At 39.0% G+C, this 24289-nt stretch overlaps 1 protein-coding gene across 2 annotated transcripts in view; it reads right to left on the bottom strand.

Moving 5' to 3' along the window:
* GPC6 (glypican 6) overlaps nucleotides 1–24289 on the bottom strand; it is a 1234631-nt gene that overhangs the window by 924831 nt on the left and 285511 nt on the right. The window contains exons 1-2 of one of the 2 annotated variants that reach the window (XM_061435213.1): nucleotides 1694–1787; nucleotides 496–654 (exon numbers count right to left, since the gene is read on the bottom strand). In XM_061435213.1, the coding sequence (XP_061291197.1) occupies nucleotides 496–604 (109 nt within the window). In that variant the 5' untranslated portion in view covers nucleotides 605–654; nucleotides 1694–1787. Of the gene's footprint in view, nucleotides 1–495; nucleotides 655–1693; nucleotides 1788–24289 lie in introns of those variants that run through there. The other variant, XM_061435212.1, reaches the window with a different exon arrangement.

Here is a 24289-nt window from a genome sequence, read left to right as displayed (position 1 = left end):
AGAACCTTCTGTCAGACGATTTCAACTACAATATAAAATGCAGTTACTTACGTTACAGGAAATGTACATTCTAAAATAAAGGAGTCCACATCAACTGGCACTTAAAACAAGTCTGTCCTCTTAAAAAGTGACGTTCTATTTCAAATAATTTTAAATGACATTTAATGACTTCAAGGCAAATCCCTAGATGGAAACTGAAGACGAGCTATGGTGTGACAAAAGCTGACTTAGAATCACTCTAATAATGAAAATGTAAGCCAAAATCATTCCAAATAAATCTCACAGGCAAACTGCAAATGCCAAACAGCTCTTTGTTAACTCAGGTTTTTCCAATCTGTCAAGAGTGCTCATGGCTTTCCTAAAAATAGACACAGGTATAAATGTTTAAGAAGGAAAGAAAAGCTTCCACTTAGAGAAAATGTTTTCCATATAGAATCAAGAATCTCGCCTCGAAAAGCAAACCCAGCACAAGGAGAAGGAAAAGCTGCCACCTACCGTCAAACTTCTTGTGTCTGGACACGAACGTGGTGCGCACAAAGTGGCTGGTCTCCTCCACCAGGTTTTCAAACTCCAGTTTGCTCTGTTGACTGAGCTTGTCTTCCATTTCCGTGGTGCAGCACGTGTACTCTTGAGGACAGATTCTTAAGTGTTCTCCTGCAAGAAGGAAGGGAATGTCAGCACAGAATGATCAGGCCTTCAGGGTGTTTGTTTTTCTGGCATTTCCCTCAAATACTGGGGTCCCTGTTTCACCAGCCCCTCAGCCCTCTCCACGGACTTTTATCTGGGCCTTGGGGTGCCTACCATTCCAAATACTCCAGACTCAAGTTGAACCCAAACCCACTGTCTGATAGCCTCTGCCCTCCCCAATAAATTCATGTGTTGAATCCTAAGCCCCAGGGCGACGATGTTAGGAGATAGGGCCTTCAGGAAGTGTTTAGGTCATGAATGGGATTGGTACCCACACTCAAGACCTACAGATGAGTCCCCCAAGAGATCAAGCTTGCTCTTTCTGTCCCATGAGAACAGAGCCAAAAGATGGGGTCTTGAATCAAGGAGTAGACCCTTATCAGACACTGAATCCACCAGTGATGCGATCTTAAACTATCCAGCCTCTGGAAATACGAGAAGTAAATGTTTGCTATTTATCAGCCAGAAGGAAATGGCAACCCACTCCAGTACTCTTGCTGGGAAATCCGATGGACAGAGGAGCCTGGTAGGCTACAGTCCATGGGATCGCAAAGAGTCAGACACGACTGAGCAACTTCACTTTCACTTCTCACATTCATGCATTGGAGAAGGAAATGGCAACCCACTCCAGCGTTCTTGCCTGGAGAATCCCAGGGACGGGGAGCCTGGTGGGCTGCCGTCTATGGGGTCACACAGAGTCGGACACTACTGAAGCAACTTAGAAGCAACAGCAACAGTTTATGATATGTCGTAGCACCCAAAGTGACGAAGAGACCTGACATTTAGTTCCAGCCCCCATCACATAAGTAGAGGTATGTTAAAGACCTCAGAAGACCACAAGGTCCCTGCTTTTATTTGAAATGTACTGAGTAACAACAGGTGACAAGAGATGCAACACAGTTATAAGTGTGCTTATCTTTAGAAACCTCGAGTGAGGCAAGAAACAGTCAGCCCACCACCATAGACTGTTAGACGGTGGGGGCAAGAAAAGATGGCAATCACTCACTGAGTTCTGTTTCTGCCTGTTCAACCGCCAGAATGCATCAGCCTTCCTCCCTGTGAAAGTAAGTGTGATTTTACTGGCAGGTCTCCTATGCCACGCGTTCCCTTGGTTGACATTCCTTGTCAGAGAGAAATGTCTCCTGCAAGGAGAAAGGCGCCAATGGGTTTAATTAATGCTTATGTCATAGGGAAATGTAAAGTAAGAGCTAATGAAAGTCTTGGGTTTAATTTGATAGATTTATCTCTGGATATACTGGGCCGCTTCTTTTGACAATATTGCTTTCTTCAGTGCTATTCACAAGTGGAAGCCAAACCCTTGCTTGCTTCATGAAATTAAAATGGTCTGTTATTGCATAAAATGTGAATTTCCAATTGATTCAGCTCTGTTAGTGTCAAAAATGTTTAAGAGAGCCAGTGGAGGGAAGAAGGAAAATCCACCCAACATTTTGCTAAATAAAACCAACAAATTGCCCCTGTGATTAAAATCACTATAGGGCATGGAGAAACCAAATGAACAGAGTACTTGATGTGGTGATTAAAATTCATTTATAATGTTTAACAGTACTTATATAAAATTATGCCCCGTGTGAAGTATAGGGTGCCTGTCTCATGGTTCTTCATGAAGTTGGATGCTTTCATGCCTACTTAAAACAACTCCAGAATAAAAAAAGGATCACAGGTCTGCATTAAAGTTAGAACTTATATAATTCCTGAAAGGGAAGGAGACCATAAAATGTTATGAATATCTTTTTTAAAAAGGAAGGAACATGCAGTGTACTTGAGAATGATAAACATCAAATTCAAGATCACAGTTTCCTCCCAGGAGGAATTAGGATTTGAGAGCAATGCCCAAATACTTTTATCTGTAATCTTTTATTTCATAAGTTGCTAGATATTTACATGGTGTTTATTATATTACTATCATTACTTTTCTGTACATTTCAAATATCTTCTAATAAAAGCTTCACAGTATGTTATGAAAAAGTTATACCAGATAGGAAGGCAGGGGGTACATATGCATAAAGACAAAACAAACTGCTCTGCACATTCAGAATCCAGCCTGGCACTCACAGCCAGTTCACCATAGTCTATTACATGTAAACAAGGTCACAGAACACCCATCTCAGACCAGATCATTCTGACACCATGAAGACATGAGACAAAGGAAGACCACATAAAAATTTTGTCTAAACACACAAAAACAAGGTGATTGTGCCATCCAAAAGTACCAAAAATCTCCTCTCACTGCAAGATGAGCACCCGTACGTTTACATTTATCCTTTTATTGATTGATCTTCACCATAGTCACCCCCCTTGCTGGTCACGTTGGTTAAGATACTTTACTATGGAATTACCTCTACTTTCTGAGAGCATCCGACCTAGGGTGAAGTGCTGCTTCTTGGAGCACTTCCCCCACATCATCCACCAAAATCCAAATCCTATAAAAGAATCTGTTAAAGTCCCTCTTGGGCTTTCCAGGTGGCACTAGTGGTAAAGAACCCGCTTGCCAATGCAGAGACACAAGAGGCGTGGGTTTGATCCCTGGGTCGGGAAGAACACCTGGAGGAGGGCATGGAACCCACTCTAGTATTCCTGCCTGGAGAATTTCACAGACAGAGCAGCCTGGGGGCTACAGTTCATAGGGTCTCAAAGAGTCAAGTATAACTGAGGCGACTAGGCAGACATGCCTACAAGGTCCCTCTAACTAAAAAATCCTGAGGTTCTCTATGGTGTATTCTCGCTTGCTGCATTGAGTGATAACTCATTCGACACAGGTGTGTTCCTGATGGGCTCTGATTTGAAGGGGCAAACCATTCCAAAAGGGGGTGGGATAGAATATGAAAATTTTGAAATTTTTCCCCTAGTGCTTCTGATACTCATATCCCACTAAGAAGCATAGTTCTAGAGTTGAAGAGACTGGGAAGGAATAAGTGTGGCAAATGGTCCACAAATCACTAATTTTCTTTTTTAAAATATCAAAACTAACTGATAAGAACAACACTGTTTCCAGATCAAATAGATATTTAAGATTAACAACTTTGCAGAATGTTCATTTCTCTAACCTGTTATAAAACACTGAAAAAAAAACTCTATTCCATTTCTACTCTAATCTGCACAATTGAAACATGCATTTCTCAGGATTTAGTAGTACATTGGGACTGCGTTCTATTTCTGAATCATTACAAGTGAGTTTACAACAAAAGGCATGGGACTTCTGGTGAAAAACTGACCAAAAGAAAATAAACATTTCGTGACCTGAGGGTAATAGTTGTATTGGGGATATTTGTGAAAGAAACGTTATGGATCTACATTCATGAAATTAAAATGGATTGGTGGTCTTCTAATTTCTAACCACAACAAGAAAATCAGTATTTTATCTCAGGTGATAAATAAAAAGAGAAAGGTGCTTCTTAGCGGGGTCAATTTAAACCAAACCTATTTCTTCTGTGTGTGTGTATAGGGCCATGAAGATATATGTAGGAAGTTGACTTACTAATGCAAAGCAGGGTGAGATTTTTTTTAAATCTTAGTGTCCTTAAGAAGGTAACTGATGTCTCCTCCTTTGTTCCTGGCAGGAAAAAAAAAAAAACTAAAGAGATGGAAAGACAGAGATATATAAATTAGAAAAAGTGAAGATATGGGGAAATCACCAGAATCTTGAAGAATCATGCTATAGGAAGAGTGAATCTTTTATGCAAAGTGCCTGTTAGAGAACCTAGGAAGAGACCACGATGATGTCCCCAAACAAACAGAACCAGAAGTCATGAAACATGCAGTCTATTGAGACTAAGCCTTGCTTCCTTCCTAACACAGCACTGGAGAAGAAGGTTGTGGAGGAATTAAATTCTTAATAGCTCCTCTCTCCCCCTCATCTGAGGCCACTGATCACTGTGAAAACAACTGATGACTTTGAATGGCCAAGAAGACTTAGGACAATTGGCTAATTTTGTTTTGAGTTTTGACCCCAACAGGGTCAAACATAGCCCCTGGGCCAAATCCAGCCTGCCATCTGTATTGATAAGACCTGTAAGAAAAATTATTTTTTAAAAAATTTAAAAAATGTTATGTGCTATGTGATACTTTATGAAACCCCAATTTAACTGTCCATAAATAAAGTTTTATTGGATAACAGTCCCACCCACTCATTCATACCTTGTTTATGGCTGCTGTAGTGTTAGAAGAGCAGAGGAGTTATGAGAGAGACCATAGGTCTGTAACACCTGAAGCAATGACTTTCTGAAATCAGACATGACAGCTACTTGGCTGGATAAAGAATTACTTCTCACAATTTCTCCAAAGAGCAAGAATATGAAATTTTTCTCAGCCTACATACTTCCTGACACTTACAGTATTTTTTATTAATAAGATTAACAGGGTTTCTTCCCAAGTTGTAATTTATGAGGGTGAAAAAATCTGTTGTCCTTTTAGAGTTTTCCACCCACCTTACTTTCTCAGATCCCCTTAGGTTCTCTACATGTTACCTATTCCATAACTAGATACAATATTTAGCTCAACTGGAGCACCACCAGGCACCTCCAAGATCACTAATAATAAAGATACTAAATAGATGGTTCCAGAAGGTCAGGATAAGAGACAATAATGGCAGAAAATGTAAGGTTGAAACTTTGATGACTGTGCCTTGACATATCAAACATGTATTGAAAATCTCCTCTGTGCAAATCATGATGATAGGTTCACATCCAGGAAGATTAGACGCAAGGTCAGACAATCAGTTTACACACGTGCTTGTTTTCTTAGGGCCTCTGAAGTTCATGCTAGTGAATTCCCGAGTCCCTGAATTTTTACAGAAATAGTCATTAGCTCTAAAATAAATATTGGTATTACTCAGCCACAGAAAAGAATGAAGTAATGATATCTGCAGTGGAAAGGATGGACCTAGAATTGTCATATTGAGTAAAGTCAGAGAAAGACAAGTATCACATGATATTACTTATATGTGGAATCTTAAAAAAAAAAAAAAAAAAAGGTACAAATGAACTTATCTATAAAACCGAAAAAGAGTTACAGATATAGAAGACCAATGGTTACCAAGGGCTAAGAGGTGAGGTAGAGATAAACTGGAAGGTTGAGGCTGCTATATACACACTACTATATATAAAATAGATGACTAATAAGGACCTATAGTGTAAGACAGAGAATTCCACTCAATACTCTTTAATGACCTATATTGGAAGAGAATCTAAAAAGAGCAGATATATGTATATGCATGACTGATTCACTTTGCTCATTTCACACCTGGAACGGACACACCATTGTAAACCAACTATACTCCAATAAAAATTAAAACACACACACACCCAAAGAAGAAATTTAAGCTGGAATTTTATTATAACCAAAATAAATAAGGGGAATGGTAAATGTGAAAGAAGGGAGTTCCACCGGAAGACAGAGGATGAGCAAAGGCTCTGGGACATAAACGCACACCATAAATTGTCATCTGTTTTCCAAAACAGAAGAGATGGGGCTGTTCCTCCCTCTACACACTCCTTTCAAGTATGTGTCACCCTTTCTTTACAAAGTCTTTCCATGAATGCCAGCCCAGGAGTTCGTTTTCACTCCAAGATGCTGGGATGACAGCAGAAATGTGACGCTTGCCAGATGGAGCTCCCTCCAGGGAGGGCCCAGCGTCTGAAAGCCTCCAGGAATAGACCTGGTGAGTGGCACGGTGGGAAAGAGCAGGAGACAGGAGGACCTCATTAACCACAGACGCCGGCCTCTGTGGGTCAGTGACCAGAGACTCACTGCCCTCGGAGGTGACACATGGGGACCTCAGGATGCCCACCCCAAATAAACAAACAACAAAAATGCAATGACTGAATGAGTCACATTTCACAGCCTACAGACAGGCAAACACTTGGTTTTACACAGCTTGGGAGTATGGAGGGAAATTACTACCCTGACACTTCCTAGAAGGCAAGTAGGAGGCAGGGAGGCTCACGAGGGAGGGACTATATATATATAGTTATGACTGGTTCACATAGTTGTATGGCAGAAACCAACACAACATTGTAGAGCAATTATTTTACAATTAAAAAAAAAAAACAGAATAAAAGCAAGCTGAAGATTATTTTAAAAAAGAAAGTAGGTAGGAAATCAAAAAAACTCAAAAATACAAAGAAGATGGCAAGAGCTCACAATGCAAAGCACGTCAACGTCTGAATCTATAAATTCCATTTGATTAGAGTGCGATATTTGTCTTAGACTTGGCCCTCTTCAGAGCATGTGTTCTATGCCAAAGTTCTCTCATCCTTGAACTATTAGAATCCCCACAGTCAATTAGCTATGTCTGGTACCCAGATAGAGTCTCCTCATCATTTGATATGTCACCTCAAATAACCATTCATTTTATTCATCTGGTGCCTGGTAAGTTGACTGGAGCAAAGAATCGAAGGAAACAGGTTTAGGAAAGTTAAGAGTAAGTGAACTTTTAGCTGAATTTCTGATAGCTAAGAAAATTTAAATTGGAGTTAATAGTCCTGGACTGTTTTTAGTATTATAAAGTTCCTCTATGAGCTAATCAGAAGTGGCAGAATTTAGAAAAGTAGTATTTTTCAAATCTATGTTCCAGTTCATTTCTTTAAATTCAAATTCCCCAGACCTCCAAATAAGCACTTCTTAAACATTTTTCAGTGTGAAAGGTTATTATAAATGATCCTTTCATGTCTTGCGGGCTGCTTTTCTTTCACAAAGTTATTCGGTGCCATGATCAGAAATTTTAAACTTTCACACAACATGTGAGAAATTCATGTTCTACTTCAGTGGATCTTATCACTCAAAGAAGCTACAATCATGTCCTCCTTCATGTTTTTGACTTCCTGATAAAGACTTTGACTACCAGTTCCCTTCGTTATAAAATTTTCACTCTGCGTGCTGTAAAAATAATTCTTTGAGTGGTACCCATGAGTTGTTTAAATCTGTTCCAAGAATTGCATAAATAGGATTTCAAACATAATGCTCTTAAGTTGTAAAGATCCCACCTTCATGGAGCTTGTGCCAATGTTTCTGGCCTTTATCGTTTCCTTGCATTAGTTATTTCAGAAAAGCTGATGATCTGGGGCTGAAGTGAGGGCAAAGAATAAAAATGTGGTCAAAATTAGCCAAGAGTAAGGAGTTTGGGGGACAGAGAGCGGGCAGTGCTTGAATCAGGATGGTCTCAGAGAGTACGCAGTAGCTGGAGTAGGAAAAGCTATCTTTGCTTTTTCTCACATCTTACCTTGACTCGATATATAATAAAAATTATTAACCTTGTCAATAGTTTGATCTTTTCATACTGTTCATGGGCATATATATTGTCACCCTGCTTATTTAACTTATATGCACAGTACTTCATGCGAAATGCTAAGCTGGATAAAACACAAGCTGGAATCAAGATTGCTGGGAGAAATATCAGTAACCTCACATATGCAGATGACACCATCCTTATGGCAGAAAGCAAAGAGAAACTAAAGAGCCTCTTGATGAAGGTGAAAGAGGAGAGTGAAAAAGTTGGCTTAACACTCAACATTCATGAAACAAAGATCATGGCATCCAATCCCATCACTTCATGGCAAATAGATGGGGAAACAATGGAAACAGAGACAGACTTTTTTCTTGGGCTCCAAAATCATTGCATATGGTGATTGCAGCCATGAAATTAAAAGACACTTGCTTCTTGGAAGAAAAGCTATGACCAACCTAGACAGCATATTAAAAAGTGGAGACATTACTTTGCCAACAAAGGTCCATCTAGTCAAGGCTATGGTTTTCCCAGTAATCATGTAGGGATGTGAGAGTTGGACTACAAAGAAAGCTGAGTGCTGAACAATTGATGCTCTGAACTGTGGTGTTGGAGAAGACTCTTGAGAGTCCCTTGGACTGCAAGGAAATCAAACCAGTCAACCCTAAAGGAAATCAGTCCTGAATATTCATTGGAAGGACTGATGCTGAAACTGAAACTCCAATCCTTTGGCCACCTGGTGCGAAGAACTGACTCACTGGGAAAGACCCTGATGCTTGGAAAATTGAAAGGAGGAGAAGGGTATGACAGAGGATGAGATGGTTGGATAACATCATCGACTCTATGAACATTGAGTCTGAGCAAGCTGAGGAGATGGTTAAGGACAGGGAAGCCTGGAGTGCTGTAGTCCACGGGTCACAAAGAGTCAGACATGACTGAGCAACTAAACTGAACTGAATAGATGGATGAGATTTAAATAGAAGGGGTTTCTCTTTATCTTAAAATGATTACATCTTTTTAAATTCATACATGTAAGACTTTGAAACATTTAATGAAAGCACTGTCCTAATACAAATGATTGTCAATATTTGTAAGTGAAGATAGACAAAGGTGTATACACACACACAAGAATACATAGCATAACCTTTTCCAGTATTTAAAGAGAGCAAAGAATAGAAAGATTTCAGAAAATAACTGAATTGCTGGCAAGTTTTCATCTTCTGCATAGGCAACAGCTCAACAAAATTGTGGTTAAATTTCACAGGGACAAGAGCAAATCTGAATGACGAGGTAATTCCATGATTCAAAATACAGCACAAAACAGCCACTCAACTTCCTACAACATTTCAACAAAAAGTTAATGAGAAGCAAATATAAAATATAATCTCAAAGCTAATGGATGAATCAGAGTTTCATAGTTAATGATCCTAAACCCATAGGTGGAAGGGTACTTAATAACAGTGAGTGTTTTTGGCATCTAGGTCACAGTAAAAGGTAAGAGGTGAATTATCGTGCTGTGTCTTGAGTCTTTTGAGCCTCTTCTAATCATATCCCTGTATTTTGTTGTTGAAGGATTAATAGAATCAGAAAAACATTAGAGTGAGAAATGATCAAAAGGCAGTACCCCCCTGAGAGGGGTACCAAAATTGAGTTGGAGAAAGATGGACAGTGGAGAATTAATGAGCATGCTATCCCAAGAGACGCACCTTCTGCTACACAGCCAGTCTGATCAACTCAGCAATCTTCCAAGGGGACCTTTCCTTTCTCACTCCTCTGTGTATTACACTCACCAGGTTGTAGTCTCAATATAAAATATTAGTACAGAAAGTAGTCACACTGATAATAAAATCTCAACATCCAAAAGTTAATTTTTTAGTCTCTAGATTGTTCTCTAAGAAGGAAATCCAGTAAAGAAATCTTGATCTAATTATTTCTGCACTTCAAAATCAAACTGAAAGTTATCTAAGTATGGAAAACTTCAGTTATAATCTGTAAGTGTCTGAGAACAAGATAAGCAAAAAGCCAAATCAAGGTTTTGGACTCCTCATGCCTTCATGTCCACTCTTTGATGTACACTTATCTTTTTTCTTACATTTTCTATGTATTGGATTTTCATATGGCTACTCAGTTCTTTAGGATATAAATGCATTTTAATTATTTGAATTTTAACAAGAAGTAAAATAGTATTTCTTCTAGTCTAGGAGTGTCACAGAAAATTACAGTTTTGTGTCAATGTGGCTAGGCTATGGTACCCAGTCATTTAATGAAACATTAATCTAGGTGTTGCTGTAAAGGTATTTTGTAGATGTGGTTAAGATGTGTGATTTTAAGTAGAGGAGATTACTCTCCATACTGTGGGTGGGCCTCATCCAATCGATTGAAAGCCCTCATGGGCAAAAATTGAGGTTTCCTTGAGAAGAAGAAATTCTGCCTTAAGACTGAAGCATCAACTCTGAGTTTTCAGTCTGCCTGCCTACCCTACAGATTTCAGAACTGCCGGCTCCACAGTCACATCACTCTCCCTGTGTATATGCAAAAATACTTATACATGTAGGTGATACACAATGTTGAGAATCATTGCTTATTCTTTTTTTCCCTTCTCAGTGCCCATCAATCCCAGTATCAGAGATACACAGGGCCAGTGTTTTTTTGTAACTGTTTAACAAGCAACTCTAGGTTTCAAAGGGGAGTTCTAATTTACAGTTTGGCAATGACCATGGTATAAATACTCTCACCACAAGCGATTTCTAGTTATCAAAATGATGCCCCTGAATTTCCAGTTGGGAATAGACACCATCACATAACACTTCTTCCTTACAGATACAAAGATATCAAGAATGTAACTAATAATGAAATGATTAGAAAGTGATGAGTTTTGAGAATTTATTACCTTATTTTTAACATAATTAATTTAATTGTAAATTTATACAATGTGATTTGTTTTTCACAGCGTTCAGTATTTTTTATACCTACATTTGAAATAGTTCTACGTAAAATGAGTTAAATACCAAGTAACAAAGTTAAAAATAAAAATGAAAACTCCTTTTTATACAAGTAACTAAATTAACTGATACAGGACAAGCAACTCAGTACTTTGGTATAGCAGCCCAAACTGACTAAGAAGGGAGCATGTGAGCTTGGAGTCTCCAAGAGCCATGTGGAGGCTCTATGAAGAGGAAACAGCAGATTCCTGATGCCGTTTATCTCTTGTACCAAGCTGTGTTTGAAAACCCAAATTCTCCCACATTAGTCAATCATATAACAATGTGGTTTTTAAATAATGACTGCACTTAACAACAGGTTCACAAAATTCCTGTAAAATTAAGTGCACTCGCATTGGCTGGAATGTGCCACTTCTGGGTGCACCACTGCCTGAAGCTCAAGTACTGTGTGTTGTTGCCTGGCTTCTTCTTTCAATTACTTGAGCTTCCCTGGTGGCTCAGACAGTAAAGAATCCACCTGCCATGTAGGAGACCTGGGTTCCATCCTTGGGTCGGGAAGATCCCCTGGAGATGGGAATGGCTACCCATTCCAGTAATTTTTCCTGGAAAATTCCATGGACAGAGGAGCCTGGTGGACTATAGTCCTTGGTGTCACAGAGTAGGACATGACTAAGGGACTAACACTTTCACTTTTCACTTCAATTCCTTAGGTCCTCAAATTCAATGAAAATGATCCTAGACCAATGGAATCTGCCATTTCTACAACCCACATTGGAATCTAACGGCCAAATACCTACTTGCCTCAAAAGAAAACTGGTTCTCCCCAGCCATGTCTAGCTACTAACATACAGTAAAGAATTTCCCAAAGAGGCGAGAAAGGGTGAAATAGAGTAGTTATTTCAGGAGTGGGGACCTTGGCTAAACTGTGTGCTTAAAGGGAAAGTCAACATGAGTCACAAGCAGGGATAATGTCATGGAAGGGTGAACCAAGGTAACTGACCCACATTTTGCAATTTTCATTCCCAGACAGTGGCTGCTATTCCAGGGCACAGGGAATAGCAGAGTTGAGAAGGAGGCTGTTCCCCTATGGTACTGTTATAAAAACCTAAGGTTCACTATCCCATAGTCATCTGCTCATGCCCACTGTTGTTACATCCCTAACCAGTCATTATGAGCCTCTTATTTACCTTTGTGGTACTCATTGCCCTAGCATAGCTTTTCGGAGAAGGCCATGGCAACCCACTCCAGTACTCTTGCCTGGAAAATCCCATGGACAGAGGAGCCTGGTAGGCTGCAGTCCATGGGGTCGCAGAGTCAGACACGACTGAGCGACTTCACTTTTACTTTTCACTTTCATGCATTGGAGAAGGAAATGGCAACCCGCTCCAGTATTCTCGCCTGGAAAATCCCAGGGATGGGGAAGCCTGGTGGGCTGCAGTCTATGGGGTCACACAGAGTCAGACACGACTGAAGTGACTTAGCAGCAACAGCAGCATCATAGCATTTAGCACATGAGACGTTCCGTAACAAATGGTGAGTGCATTTGACTCTTCTGTTCTTTTCAGTCATTCATCCATTCATTCACTTATTCAGTTACCATTTATTACATACAATTAACAGGTTAAGTACTATGCCTGGTGCTAAGGGATAAGAAGAGAGTGCTTAAGAAGCTTGGAGTCAAAAAAAAAAAAAAGAAGCTTAGAGTCCAGCAGGGAAAGATGCATCTATGTATTACGACTACCTTACCAATAGGCATAAGATCTAAAAAAGCACATAATTCTCACTATTCACGCACCTCCCAGACTCTAAGCACAGCATTACTAACAGAAACTCTTTAATTGGAACTTGCCTACATAGTCTCTAGGCAAGCAGCAGAAGTCCCGCCTATCTTTCATGTTTCAATAGCAAGCAGGGACATCCAAGGAAAGGTTTCGCCTGTTTCTCTCACTTCACCCCGGCTTGCATATCTTTCAAACCACAGGACCTGAATTCATTTAGCACAAGTCCAGAAGAATTCGTGTTTAAAAGAAAATAGTGTATTTCAGAGCTCATCATATGAATTAAGGGTGAGTGTTTCTTATAAAAGCTTCCAATATAAATAACTAATGAGAACCTATATATAGCACAGGGAACTCTACCCAATGCTCTGTGGTATATAAATGGGAAGGAAATCCAAAAATGAGGGATATATGTATACATATGGCTGATTCACTTTGTAGTACAGTGAAAAATAGCCTTGTGAAGCAACTATAGTCCAATACATTTTTTTAATTTAAAAATAAAAAGAGAAAGAAAATAAACCAATTAAAAAAGTTGTGCTACTATTCTATACAGTATATACAAAATGGGCTGTAATGAACAGTGTATTTCTTATAGCACATGTAGGCAAAAAGTTTGGAAGTCAGAGTTCAATACTATGTTGAAGCAATTAAAAAAAGCAAAGAGCTCACTTACTAATGCATACTTTTGAAATCATAATTAGCCGATGCTTCTTTAGATAGGTTGAACTGATATTATGCATGTTTTCTTCTTCAGTATCAAGATGTCCTCCTTGGAAGTATACTTAGAGATGACTAAGACATCTTTGCCATGCTTTCTAAAAGAATTTATACAATCTTATTTTCTACTTGTGTTTCATAAATACATTATCTTGGGACCCATAAGAGAGACCCATAATTGCTAAATGAATTCAATCCTGAACATTCATTGAAACAACTGATGCTCAAATACTTTGGCCACCTTATGTGAAGAACTGACTCAATGGAAAAGACCCTGATGCTGGGAAAGATTGAAGGCAGGAGAAGGGGACACCAGAGGATGAGATGGCTGGATGGCATCACCGACCCGATGGACATGAGTTTGACAAGCTCCACGAGTTGGTGATGGACAGGGAGGCCGGGCATGCTGCAGTCCATGGGGTCGCAGAGAGTTGAACACGACTCAGCCACCAAACTGAACTGAGAACAGAGATGTTTAAGCGAGATTTATAAACAAGCTGTCAATTTCATGCCTACTCACAGTTCATTTGCCATGTTATCTTAGACATTGCCAAAAAACTTCATATTCAAATGTTCAAAGACATCTACAATTCTACAGCCTGAATGGCATTTCTATGGGCATGCTTGGTAAAAATCGAGTTATACTGCTCCAGTGCTGCTCACCAAATCCAGGCCAACAGTAATTCACCAGTTCCCAGTGACCTTCTACATGTCAACTGACCAGAGATGCTGACTTATATCTCTCTTGTTCTGTAACCCATATTGCATAAATCAAACCAACTGCTGCCTACAAATTCACCCACAGATGATGATCGATTTCAAGTCTATTGCATCTGTAATCCCACACCCATTTTTGCTCACTCAAAGTTAGTAATTTTTACAATTGCATTTGGTGATCCTGTGGTGATATACAATAAACCAATTTACAAAGTGCTTGTTTTTGACCCTGATAACCACGGATCAGCATTCTTACTAAATTATATGACAACTTAATAGAGAATTAGGATTTACCGTTCAAAGTAAATTACTGTCCAATGGCTGTAAACTAGGGCAGAACATTTCAGAAAAGAGGCCGAGGCTAGGTGAGTGATTAAGAACCTAATCAAATTGAACTGCATGCAAGCCTGTATGAAAAATTATTTTTCTTTCCCATAAAATACTGCAATTTTAGTAGACATCTGTAAAACCAAGATTGCAACACTCATCATATCATATAGAGTAAAGCAATAAAAGGCAAACTGGCTAGAAATGTTGGAAGATCTATGCTACAGTCTATAAGTGTATATTTCTTTAAGTGTCTGCCTTCCTGACAATGAAACTCCATAATATCTAACCTTTTAGAAGTCATACAGCCCTTAATTTATAATAATTACTTTAATTCCCACTAATCACTTAAGATGGATGCCCATAGGTAAATATCACTCAGTCACTATTTCACAGGTGAGTGATGGGAGGCCTACAAAAAGGAGACAGTCCTTTTCCCCTGGCATCACTTTTGCAATTAATAAAGGGCAAGAGGTCTCTTTCCAAAATTTGTACATGGGGACCGAGATTTTAAACTGACACCACTTCAAGTGCTATGATAAATTCCATCATCCTTTTCAACCAGAGGCTTTAAAATGCCAGTGCTCAGGTGACAGAAGTACAGTCAAGCATTATCATTCAAAATTTGTGATTAAAGCTCAGTTATAGTCTTAAACCAAAAGAACTATATAGAATTTCAGAAGAGAAAGGAACAAAAACTCTCCTGAAATTAAAGCACATATCCCTATATATTAAAAGGAGAAATGAAGGGCCCAAATTGATTTTTTTTTAAATTAGAGGATAATTGCTTTACAATGCTGTGTTGGTGTCTGTCGTACAACAATACAAATCAGCTATAAGTATACATATATCCCTTCCCTCTTGAGCCTCTCTCCCAACCAACCCTCTCATCCCACCCCTCTAGATCATCACAGAGCACCAGGCTGAGCTCCCTCTGTTATACAGCAGCTAACCACTAGCTCTTTATTTTATACATGGTAGTGTGAAAAATCCCATGGACGGAGGAGCCTGGTACGCTGCAGTCCATGGAGTCGCAAAGAGTCGGACACGACTGAGTGACTTCACTTTCACTTTTCACTTTCATGCATTGGAGAAGGAAATGGCAACCCACTCCAGTGTGCTTGCCTGGAGAATCCCAGGGACGGGGAAGCCTGGTGGGCTGCCGTCTGTGGGGTGGCACAGAGTCGGACACAACAAGCGACTTAGCAGCAGCAGCAGCAGTGTATGTATGTCAACGCAACTATTCCACCATTTCCTTTCCCCGCTGTGTCCACAAGTTCATTTTCTATGTCTGCATCTCTCTTCTTGCCCTGAAAATAGGCCTACCAGTACCATTTTCTAGATTCCGTATATATGCACTAATATATATTTGTTTTTTTCTCTTTCTGACTTACTTCACCCTGTATAAAGCTGTAATTCAAAAAGACACATGTACCCCAATATTCACTGCAGCACTATTTACAATAGCCAGGACAAGGAAGCAGCCTAGATGTCCACTGACAGCTAAATAGATAAAGAAGCTGTGGTACATATATATAGTGGAATATTACTCAGCCAAATTGAATTTTAAAGAATATATTACCTAAAGGCAACTTAAAAATGCCTTTACATACTGCTTAAAAGAAATACCTTATTTTTAACTAAAAATAGATCTCAATAGGAGTAAAAACTCAATACTAGGTATAGTCACAGCCTTTTTCCTCTTCATAGCCTCAGCCTTTTTCCTCTTCATAGTCTCTTTTTTGTGATATATTTCTCAAACTGCCCTCAAAAGAGGCAGCATCAATAGCTTTCTATAACCTATAATGGAGATGAAAACCACATGTATTGTTGCTTTTACCCAGCACTTAAAATCCTAATAGGCTAAATAACTGATTAAACTGATTAAATCAATATCACTTAATAAGGAAATACTTCATTTATCAGATTGACTCTTGCAGCTCCTGCTGCTGCTGCTGCTAAGTCGCTTCAGTCGTGTCCGACTCTGTGCGACCCCATGGACGGCAGCCGGCCAGACTCCACTGTCCATGGGATTCTCCAGGCAAGAACACTGGAGAGTAAGACATTAATGGAAAATTAGCTCAAATCAGGCCTTAGTTTTGATGAAAAGGCTAGAGAGGGATGATGAATCTTTGGAGGGCAGACATTGCTTTAAGATGTAACTTTCATCTATGTCTATGCATCCCCTCATGGTTATTTGTCATTATAAGTTATATACACCGTGTTTAGATGTCCTATATTAAATATTGCTATATTAGGGTAAGAGAAAATATACACAAACATATATGTGGATACCATTAAGAGTACACACTGAAGATAAAGGTCCAGTTTAGCGCAGTTTATAACATAGGCATAAGGTATTTGATTGGGGTTACTGAGTTTGTCTTCCCAGGACTTCATCATAGTTCTTTGGGTGATAAACTTTCGGGGTTCACACTTCTAAATTCCTGAAATCTCCCCTGAGTTTAAGTAATATCTCTCCTAAGAAAGCTACATGACCATCATAGTTGAAATTAATCTAACATGTCCCACATAACTGCATTACTTTTTGGTCTCTTCATTTATTATACCATTCATTCCAATGTATCTGAATTGTAGTTATTTATGGAACAGTCTATATTTCCATTCATCTCTTGCCACCCTCCTTCTTAAGTCTTATGCCAAACAGAACTATTGGGAGCACAAAATTATCATGTTTGATTATACTCTGGACCTTGGCAATGCTCTTCTCTCTAAAAGGAAAGCTATGAGCCTCTTCTGCAGCTCTTCCTCTGCCTTCCATCCCTTTTCTTCCATCAGATGTCAGCTTAAATGCCTCTTCTTCTGAGACTCGCCTGACTCTTGAGTGTAGGAGAAGCCATCACTCCACTTCCTGCTGTCCCATCACCTATGCACATGGCCCTGCCTTACATTGCTCTGCAATGACCAGTCTGTCCATCCATGTCCTTCTCAAGGACACAACCTGCTCGAGAGATAAGACTGTGTTTTTTCATCAATGGCACCTCTACTGCCTACCCCAGTGCCAGGCCCATAAGGGCACCCGATAAATTTTGGTTCATCACATAAATAAGATTAAAATTGAGGCACTCGTGGAACTAATGGCCTTCAAGAAGTTAGAATGTAAGTAATGGACTTTGTATTCCAATTTCATGGAGAATACAAGAACATTAAGTTGCTCAGAAACAATAATTTAAGAGAAACATGGTTCAATCATGGGATACCTAGGAGAAGGCAGCAAAGTTGCTGAAGGGCCTGGTAACTGTCACAAATACAAAGTCTGTACTAGTGATTTTCAAGTGGATTGGAATTCAAACTTCCTTTATTTAAGTAATTAATTTGAACTTCTATTTACATTCCTTTACAGAAATCTATTGGTAGTGCAACTGCCCATACACATAAATTTTAAATGAATAGAATACACCAAATGTAACCTAAAGAAGAAAATTTTAAAGTATCGATATGTCATCTTGGGCCATGGCTGAACTCGAGGCAAAAAAGTAGTTAGATATTTGAACTACAAGTACTATCACTACAAACATAACAGCTACAGATACAGACTAACAGTGGTACATTAGACAGGCACATCAAGTATTACAAATGGTATGGCTCCCACTCGGAGAAGGCCTCCCACTGATAAGCTTTTCTGGAAAAAAAATAACAGCTCTTGGTAAAAATCTCCAAATGAGACAAACACAATTGTATCTTGGATTTACATCATATTCCTAGAAAATTAAGAGTATATTAATATTGCACAATAATACTTCATGTTTATAGTAAGATGGAGTTAGATTCTAGGCCTATTTCATTGTAAACAGAATATTTTGGTTATCTATCAAAGAATTTGATAGGACATTACAAAGTTGTTGCAGGGTGCACATTTTGTAGGAAACTCTCACTCATGGATGGATATCTCTTGGTCATTTTCCAAGAATGTTCTAGAAGAGATATCTGCCCTAGAAGAACACTAGCCTAAATGAAAGTAACTGACTTTTTAACTCTAAAATCCTACAACAGTTTACATTCTTTATCTAGCCAGAAAATATTTAAAACAAATAAATAATTGTGTGCAGAGTGTGAGCCACTGAGCTAAAATCATTGGTCGTTTTTTCCTTCATCTATCTACAACATCTGTTCATTCACCCATTCATTCTTTCAGTCATTTATTTGAGTGTCTACTGTTACAAGAGGTCCCTCTGGCACTTCCAAATAATTAACTGCCTTGGATTTTCTAGAGAAAATCAGCCTTGTGCTCTAGTTTGAAAGCCCCATTGATTGTCCTCCAGCTCAACCATCCTCCCAGGTGTCCTTCTGCTGAGTGCATTGAGGTAGATGCAGAAAAAGAATTCCTCCCAAACAGATGAAAATCAGTTTCTCATTTAAAGCGCCAGCAGATTTTGATCCTTTACACTGCATAATCCTTCCAATTTCCTGGAGAAATTCCCAGAAATAAGGCAGGGAGTCAGAGGTTGAGTGAACCTGTACAAACCTATTAGAAGAACGTCTGACAGTTTTTCCAGACAATCTCCCAGAAGCTATTCTATTTCGCCGACACTCTGTTTGTTTCATTTTCTTTTCCAACACACACTCTTAGACAATGGATTTTTGATAGCACATGTTCTGAAGGAATCTTTAGCTGTCTCTTGGGGAGTATATTCCTGACACTTTGCCCAACACGCTGTGGAGAGCAAATGGTAGAGCAAGAATTTGTTTCACCACCTCGCTGTGCAAATGGCTGTAACTTACAAGGTTGGAAGCACACATCCTCTTGGGATTCCCAGTAAACTCTTCTTTCTTCTCCCTACAAATTAATTTTGCTTTTCACGATTGCCCTGCCATAAGAGAGAGACATGGTATCTACAAGGAGTTGTGGAATCTAGCCAGGCTTGCAACTTCCATAGGCGTCATCTGTAAATCCTGATTGGAAGACTACAGCTTTCATTCAAGCCAACAATGAGATATGAAGTGAAGTGAAGTGAAAGTCGGTCAATCCTGTCCCACTCTTTGTAACCCCATGGACTATACAGTCCGAGGAATTCCTCAGGCCAATAATACTGGAGTGGATAGCCTTTCCCTTCTTTAGGGGATCTTCTCAACCCAGGAGTCAAACTCAGGTCTCCCGCATTGCAGGTGGATTCTTTACCAGCTGAGCCACAAAGGAAGCCCAAGAATACTGGAGTGGGTAGCCTATCCCTTCTCCAGTGGATCTTCCTGACTATGGAATCCCCAGAGTCCCCTGCATTGCAGGTGGATTCTTTACCAACTGAGCTATCAACTATTAAGAAGGGTCTAAGCCATTTATAGCAAAAAAGGTCTTGAATTGCTCATTTCTACTTCTTCTAACAAAAGTCTTCTGCTGAATTACAGCCTCTTTTAGGACTACAACTAAAATTTCACCAGTACATGGCAAGGAGCACAACCATATTCAGTACTGGATTGACACTTCACAGTGTGAGAAAGAATTAAAGACACCAGGTTCTGTTGCTTGAAAGGTCATAAAGGCATCCATTTCACAGAAGTCCACATGTAGCCAAGCTCATGCTATCTTCCAGCTTCAAGCATGATGGCTTCTCTTTCTCTAAGGTAACCTTTGCATTTAAAGTGTGTCACTCTTTAAAAGAGTGTCTCAAAAGCTAAAAATAATATTGGATTCAAATTAAGAATGGCATTTGGATGACTAAAGTGACTTGAGTAAATATATGTACAATATGTACAAGTATAAGATCGGCAAGCATGGGTGTTATTCTCCATGTTAAGGAGTAGACCAAAGTCAGCTTCTTCAAGGCTATGTTTTGCAGGGAGAGTTTGACACCAGGAGTGAGGAAATGAGACAGCATTACAATGACTATAATAATAATGAATAATGATCCAATAAACAAAGGAAATAATACACTGTCTTCTTCACCCCCTGCAAGCTCCTTTCACTCAGTCTTCAAGCTACACTCCAAGGTAGGTTTTATTACACCTATTTACTCACTGAAGCAACTTACTGCCAAGGCCCACCCCTTCTTGAAACTGTCTTCACTTAGCAAGCATGCTATTTTTTCCCCTGATTGCATGCCTATTTCTGGTGATTTGTGGTTAAGGGGGCGGGTGGAGATTCTGGGTCCAAGACAAAAGTAAGGCAGCTCGAAGTTACCCATTAGCTTTGTCATGAGTTATTTCAGTCACTCTTTGCCCGAAAAGAGCTGAATATTTTTATCTTTCATTTTTACTAGATGAAGGGAATAAAGCCCAAGCTCATACAGCGCTGCTGTAGGTAGTCCAGAATTCAAACAAAACTGGTTTGTACTCCCTTGAATATTTTCTCATTTGTGACCACCACCTTTCTACTCAACTCTAACAGAAGGGCCTCTCTCTCTCTACAACTCTTTTGGGTTCTCACACTATTTTTGTCCAGGTTGCCTCAAGCTTAATCCACATTTGATTCAGTTTGCAACTCCCCACCCCCCAAATCCTGAAGCCCACATGATCTCTGGGGACACAGGGATCCTGGTATAGATTTAAGGAAAAGCTATTAATGAGACAAAGTGCAAAATTTTCAGGAGTTCATTGCTCTGAGAAACAAAACCAAAGAAAAGATACCTGAGAAATGGAATTGTTTTAGCAAATCAGCCTTACGACTTTTGGTCTTTGAAATCATGGAGGCATGAGTTTGAAACACTGTTGGATTCAAAGTTGGCATGTGCTCCAAATTAGGAGCCATGTGAGATGTAAAAGCAGGCATGAAACAATACTACAAATTACAATCTTGCAGGGAGGATGAAATAGAACACCTATAGGAAAGTGTGTAACTATTTGGTGTGCAATGATATTTTATACATACTCATATGTATATTTTTTATTTTCCTCCTTGACCCAAAGTCATAGATGGCATGACAGTGATAACCTTCTCAATTTCAAAACCCTTGTCCCTTTCTCTTCCTTCAACCCTGATGCTAAAAGAAATCACTGGAATGTTCTTCCAAACAGCAATTCAGATGTGAACCACCAGTTTCTCCCTTTCTAAGCTAACTCATATTTTGGATTTCACCTCTTTTCACGGCAAAGCATAGATTTGTCTCAGAGCGGCTAATTCAAATCTGATAGCCAAGAAATGCCTCCAGATTTCAGCCTTTTTGCAGAACACAGGAAAGGAATGGGTGAGAACTTAAGTATCCATACTACCTACAGTCACAGATTTCCTTTTGATGATTTAGCACTCATCTCCCTAGAACATGGTCTTTCTGAAAGCCAGATTCTCATCATTTATCTAGCACCACCAGAGTACAATAAATACGCAATACATACATCTAAAATTTATACCAGAAAGAGAACATTGTCAAAGAATAACTCTTAAAAAGGGTTAATCATGATTCCAACAAATGTAAGATAAACACTTGTCAAGGATCATATTTAACTAATTAATTAATGAGAGAACCAATAAATATTATAAATGGTTCAAAAGTTAATTCAAAAGAACTGCACAAATACTAGCAAAAAACAATGTGGAAATGAATTGCAAATAAACACAAAACTGGCTTATTGTGGGAAGGGGGTTAGGAGTAGAATTGGAAGCTGAAAATCAACTATATTTCCATAGGACAAAATGAATATGTATGCCTATTGTCAGCAATCACTTGCTTTGTTATCAATTACCTTCAGCATACAGAACTGTAAAATAGCTCATAGGACCAGAGATCCCATAGAATCAGATAACCCAGGGGACATGCCTAGATGCTGCCTAGCTCTCCAGTGTGGACACCAGCAATTATTTTGGTCCATTCCAAAGTCTTTCAAAACTTTTTTCTAAAATATAAACTAAAGATAAAATTAAATAGGACATAAGGAGTTAATTGAGGTTTATTTTAAAAGAAATGTTAATTATAAAAACAAGCCAGCTACCAGTCGGGAGGATGAGAGAGGTGAGGTAGGGGAGGATGAGAGAGGTGAGGTAGGGGTGGATGAGTGGGAGGTTCAAACTATCAGGTGTAAGATAAGTTCAAGGATGTATTGTACAATATGGAGAACACAGCCAATATTGTGTAAATAACTAAATGGAAAGTAACCATTGAAAATTTTATAAAGATTCCCAAAATATTCAATATTTTAAAAAGAAAAAAAAATATATATATACACATATATCCAGTTCCAGTTAAGCAAAATACTTGAGGGAATATTCCATTGAAGAAATAAAGTCATCCTTCTTATTATGCCGGTCCTAAAAATATTCTCAGTCCTTCCTTCCTCTTGTAATTTAGTGACATGCCTGATGTAGAAGAGGTATCATTATCAAAGGATTAAAGAACTTGATCCTCCAAAAAATATATATATATATAAATTAATTAATTTAATTAAAATAAGGGAAAGTTAAAGATAAAAGAGACTTAAAATCTAGTAATTCTATGGGCATCTCAACATTCAAAAAACTAAGATCAAGGAATCCAGTCCCATCACTTCAAATAGATGGTCCTATAACATGGCAAATAGATGGGGAAAAAGTGGAAATAGTGGCATATTTTATTTTCGTTGGCTCCAAAATCACTATGGAAAGTGACTGCAGCCATGAAATTAAAAGATGCTTATTCCTTGGAAGAAAAGCTATGACAAACCTAAACAGTGTATTAAAAAGCAGAGACAACACTTGGCCGACAAAGATCCATATTAACAAAGCTATGATTTTTTCAATAGCTATGTGAATGTGAGAGTTAGACCATAAAGAAGGTTGAGCACTAAAGAATTTATATTTCTGAATTCTGGTGCTGGAGAAGACTCTTGAGAGTCCTTGGAGAGTAAGGAGATCAAGCCAGTCAATCCTTAAGGAAATCAACCCTAATATTCATTGGAAGGACTGATGCTCAAGCTGAAGCTCCAACACTTTGGCTACCTGATGCAAAGAGCCAACTCATTGGAAAAGACTCTGATGCTTGGAAAGATTGAGGGCAGGAGGAAAAGTGGGCAACAGAGGATGAAATCATTGAATGGCATCACTGACTCAATGGACGTGAGTTTGAGCAAACTCTGGGAGATAGTGAAAGACAGGGAAGCCTGGCGTGCAGCAGTCCATGGGGTTGCCAAGAGTCAGGCAGGAGTGAGTGACTGGACAACAACAACATCATTAGGCATCAAGTACAGAGTAAGAAATTAAAACAATGAAAAAAGAAACTCTATTCCAAAAAACTGACAGGTGATCAAATAAATTGTATGTTTTGCTCTATTCCTAACTTTTAGAGTTAGCTCACCATCAACAGCTGCCTGAAAACACATTCTCATATATATCATTATTCTTTTTAACATGTAACCAGGCAATGAGCCCAATACCACTGAAGAATTTAATGAGTATCACATTAAAAACTGTTGTGCCACCAACCACCTCATGAAACCACATTGCCATATATTATCTTAGTATGTGTCACAATCGATTACCATGCTTCGGGAGTGGCTGTGCTGTATTAAGAACCATGGAGGCCCACGGGGCTCCCTCCTGCAGAAATAAGGCAGGTGTGGCAGAGTTCAAAGTAGAAGTGACAACTATAAAGGCAATAGCTTATCAGCCTGCGACACAGTCCACTGGTGTGCCCAGACACCTGCCAACACAAGGCAAGAAAGCTCTGAAACATTAAATAAGTCCAAAGTAGTGTATTGCTCGAAAGCAGAATGGTTGTCTCATTGAAGTAAATGGAATTAGTATACTGAGTAGCTTTACCAAATATACTGATCTACTAGCTAACTCTAGTACATCTATTTCCACCCTAAAAATAACATCACTCTCTGGAGTTGATTCTTCAACTACTTTATCTCTCTTTGAAAGGGAATGAGATATCACTCTCATTTAGGACTCACAAAAGAGACTCAACAAATTCTGAAAATCTGTTTGATGAAATGCCTTATAGATGATTGTT

This window comes from Bos javanicus, chromosome 12 (genome assembly GCF_032452875.1).
Source record: "Bos javanicus breed banteng chromosome 12, ARS-OSU_banteng_1.0, whole genome shotgun sequence".
Classification (NCBI taxonomy): Eukaryota; Metazoa; Chordata; class Mammalia; order Artiodactyla; family Bovidae; genus Bos; species Bos javanicus.
Note: the sequence above shows the minus strand (reverse complement) of the source record. Positions and strands in the feature narration are given on the sequence as shown.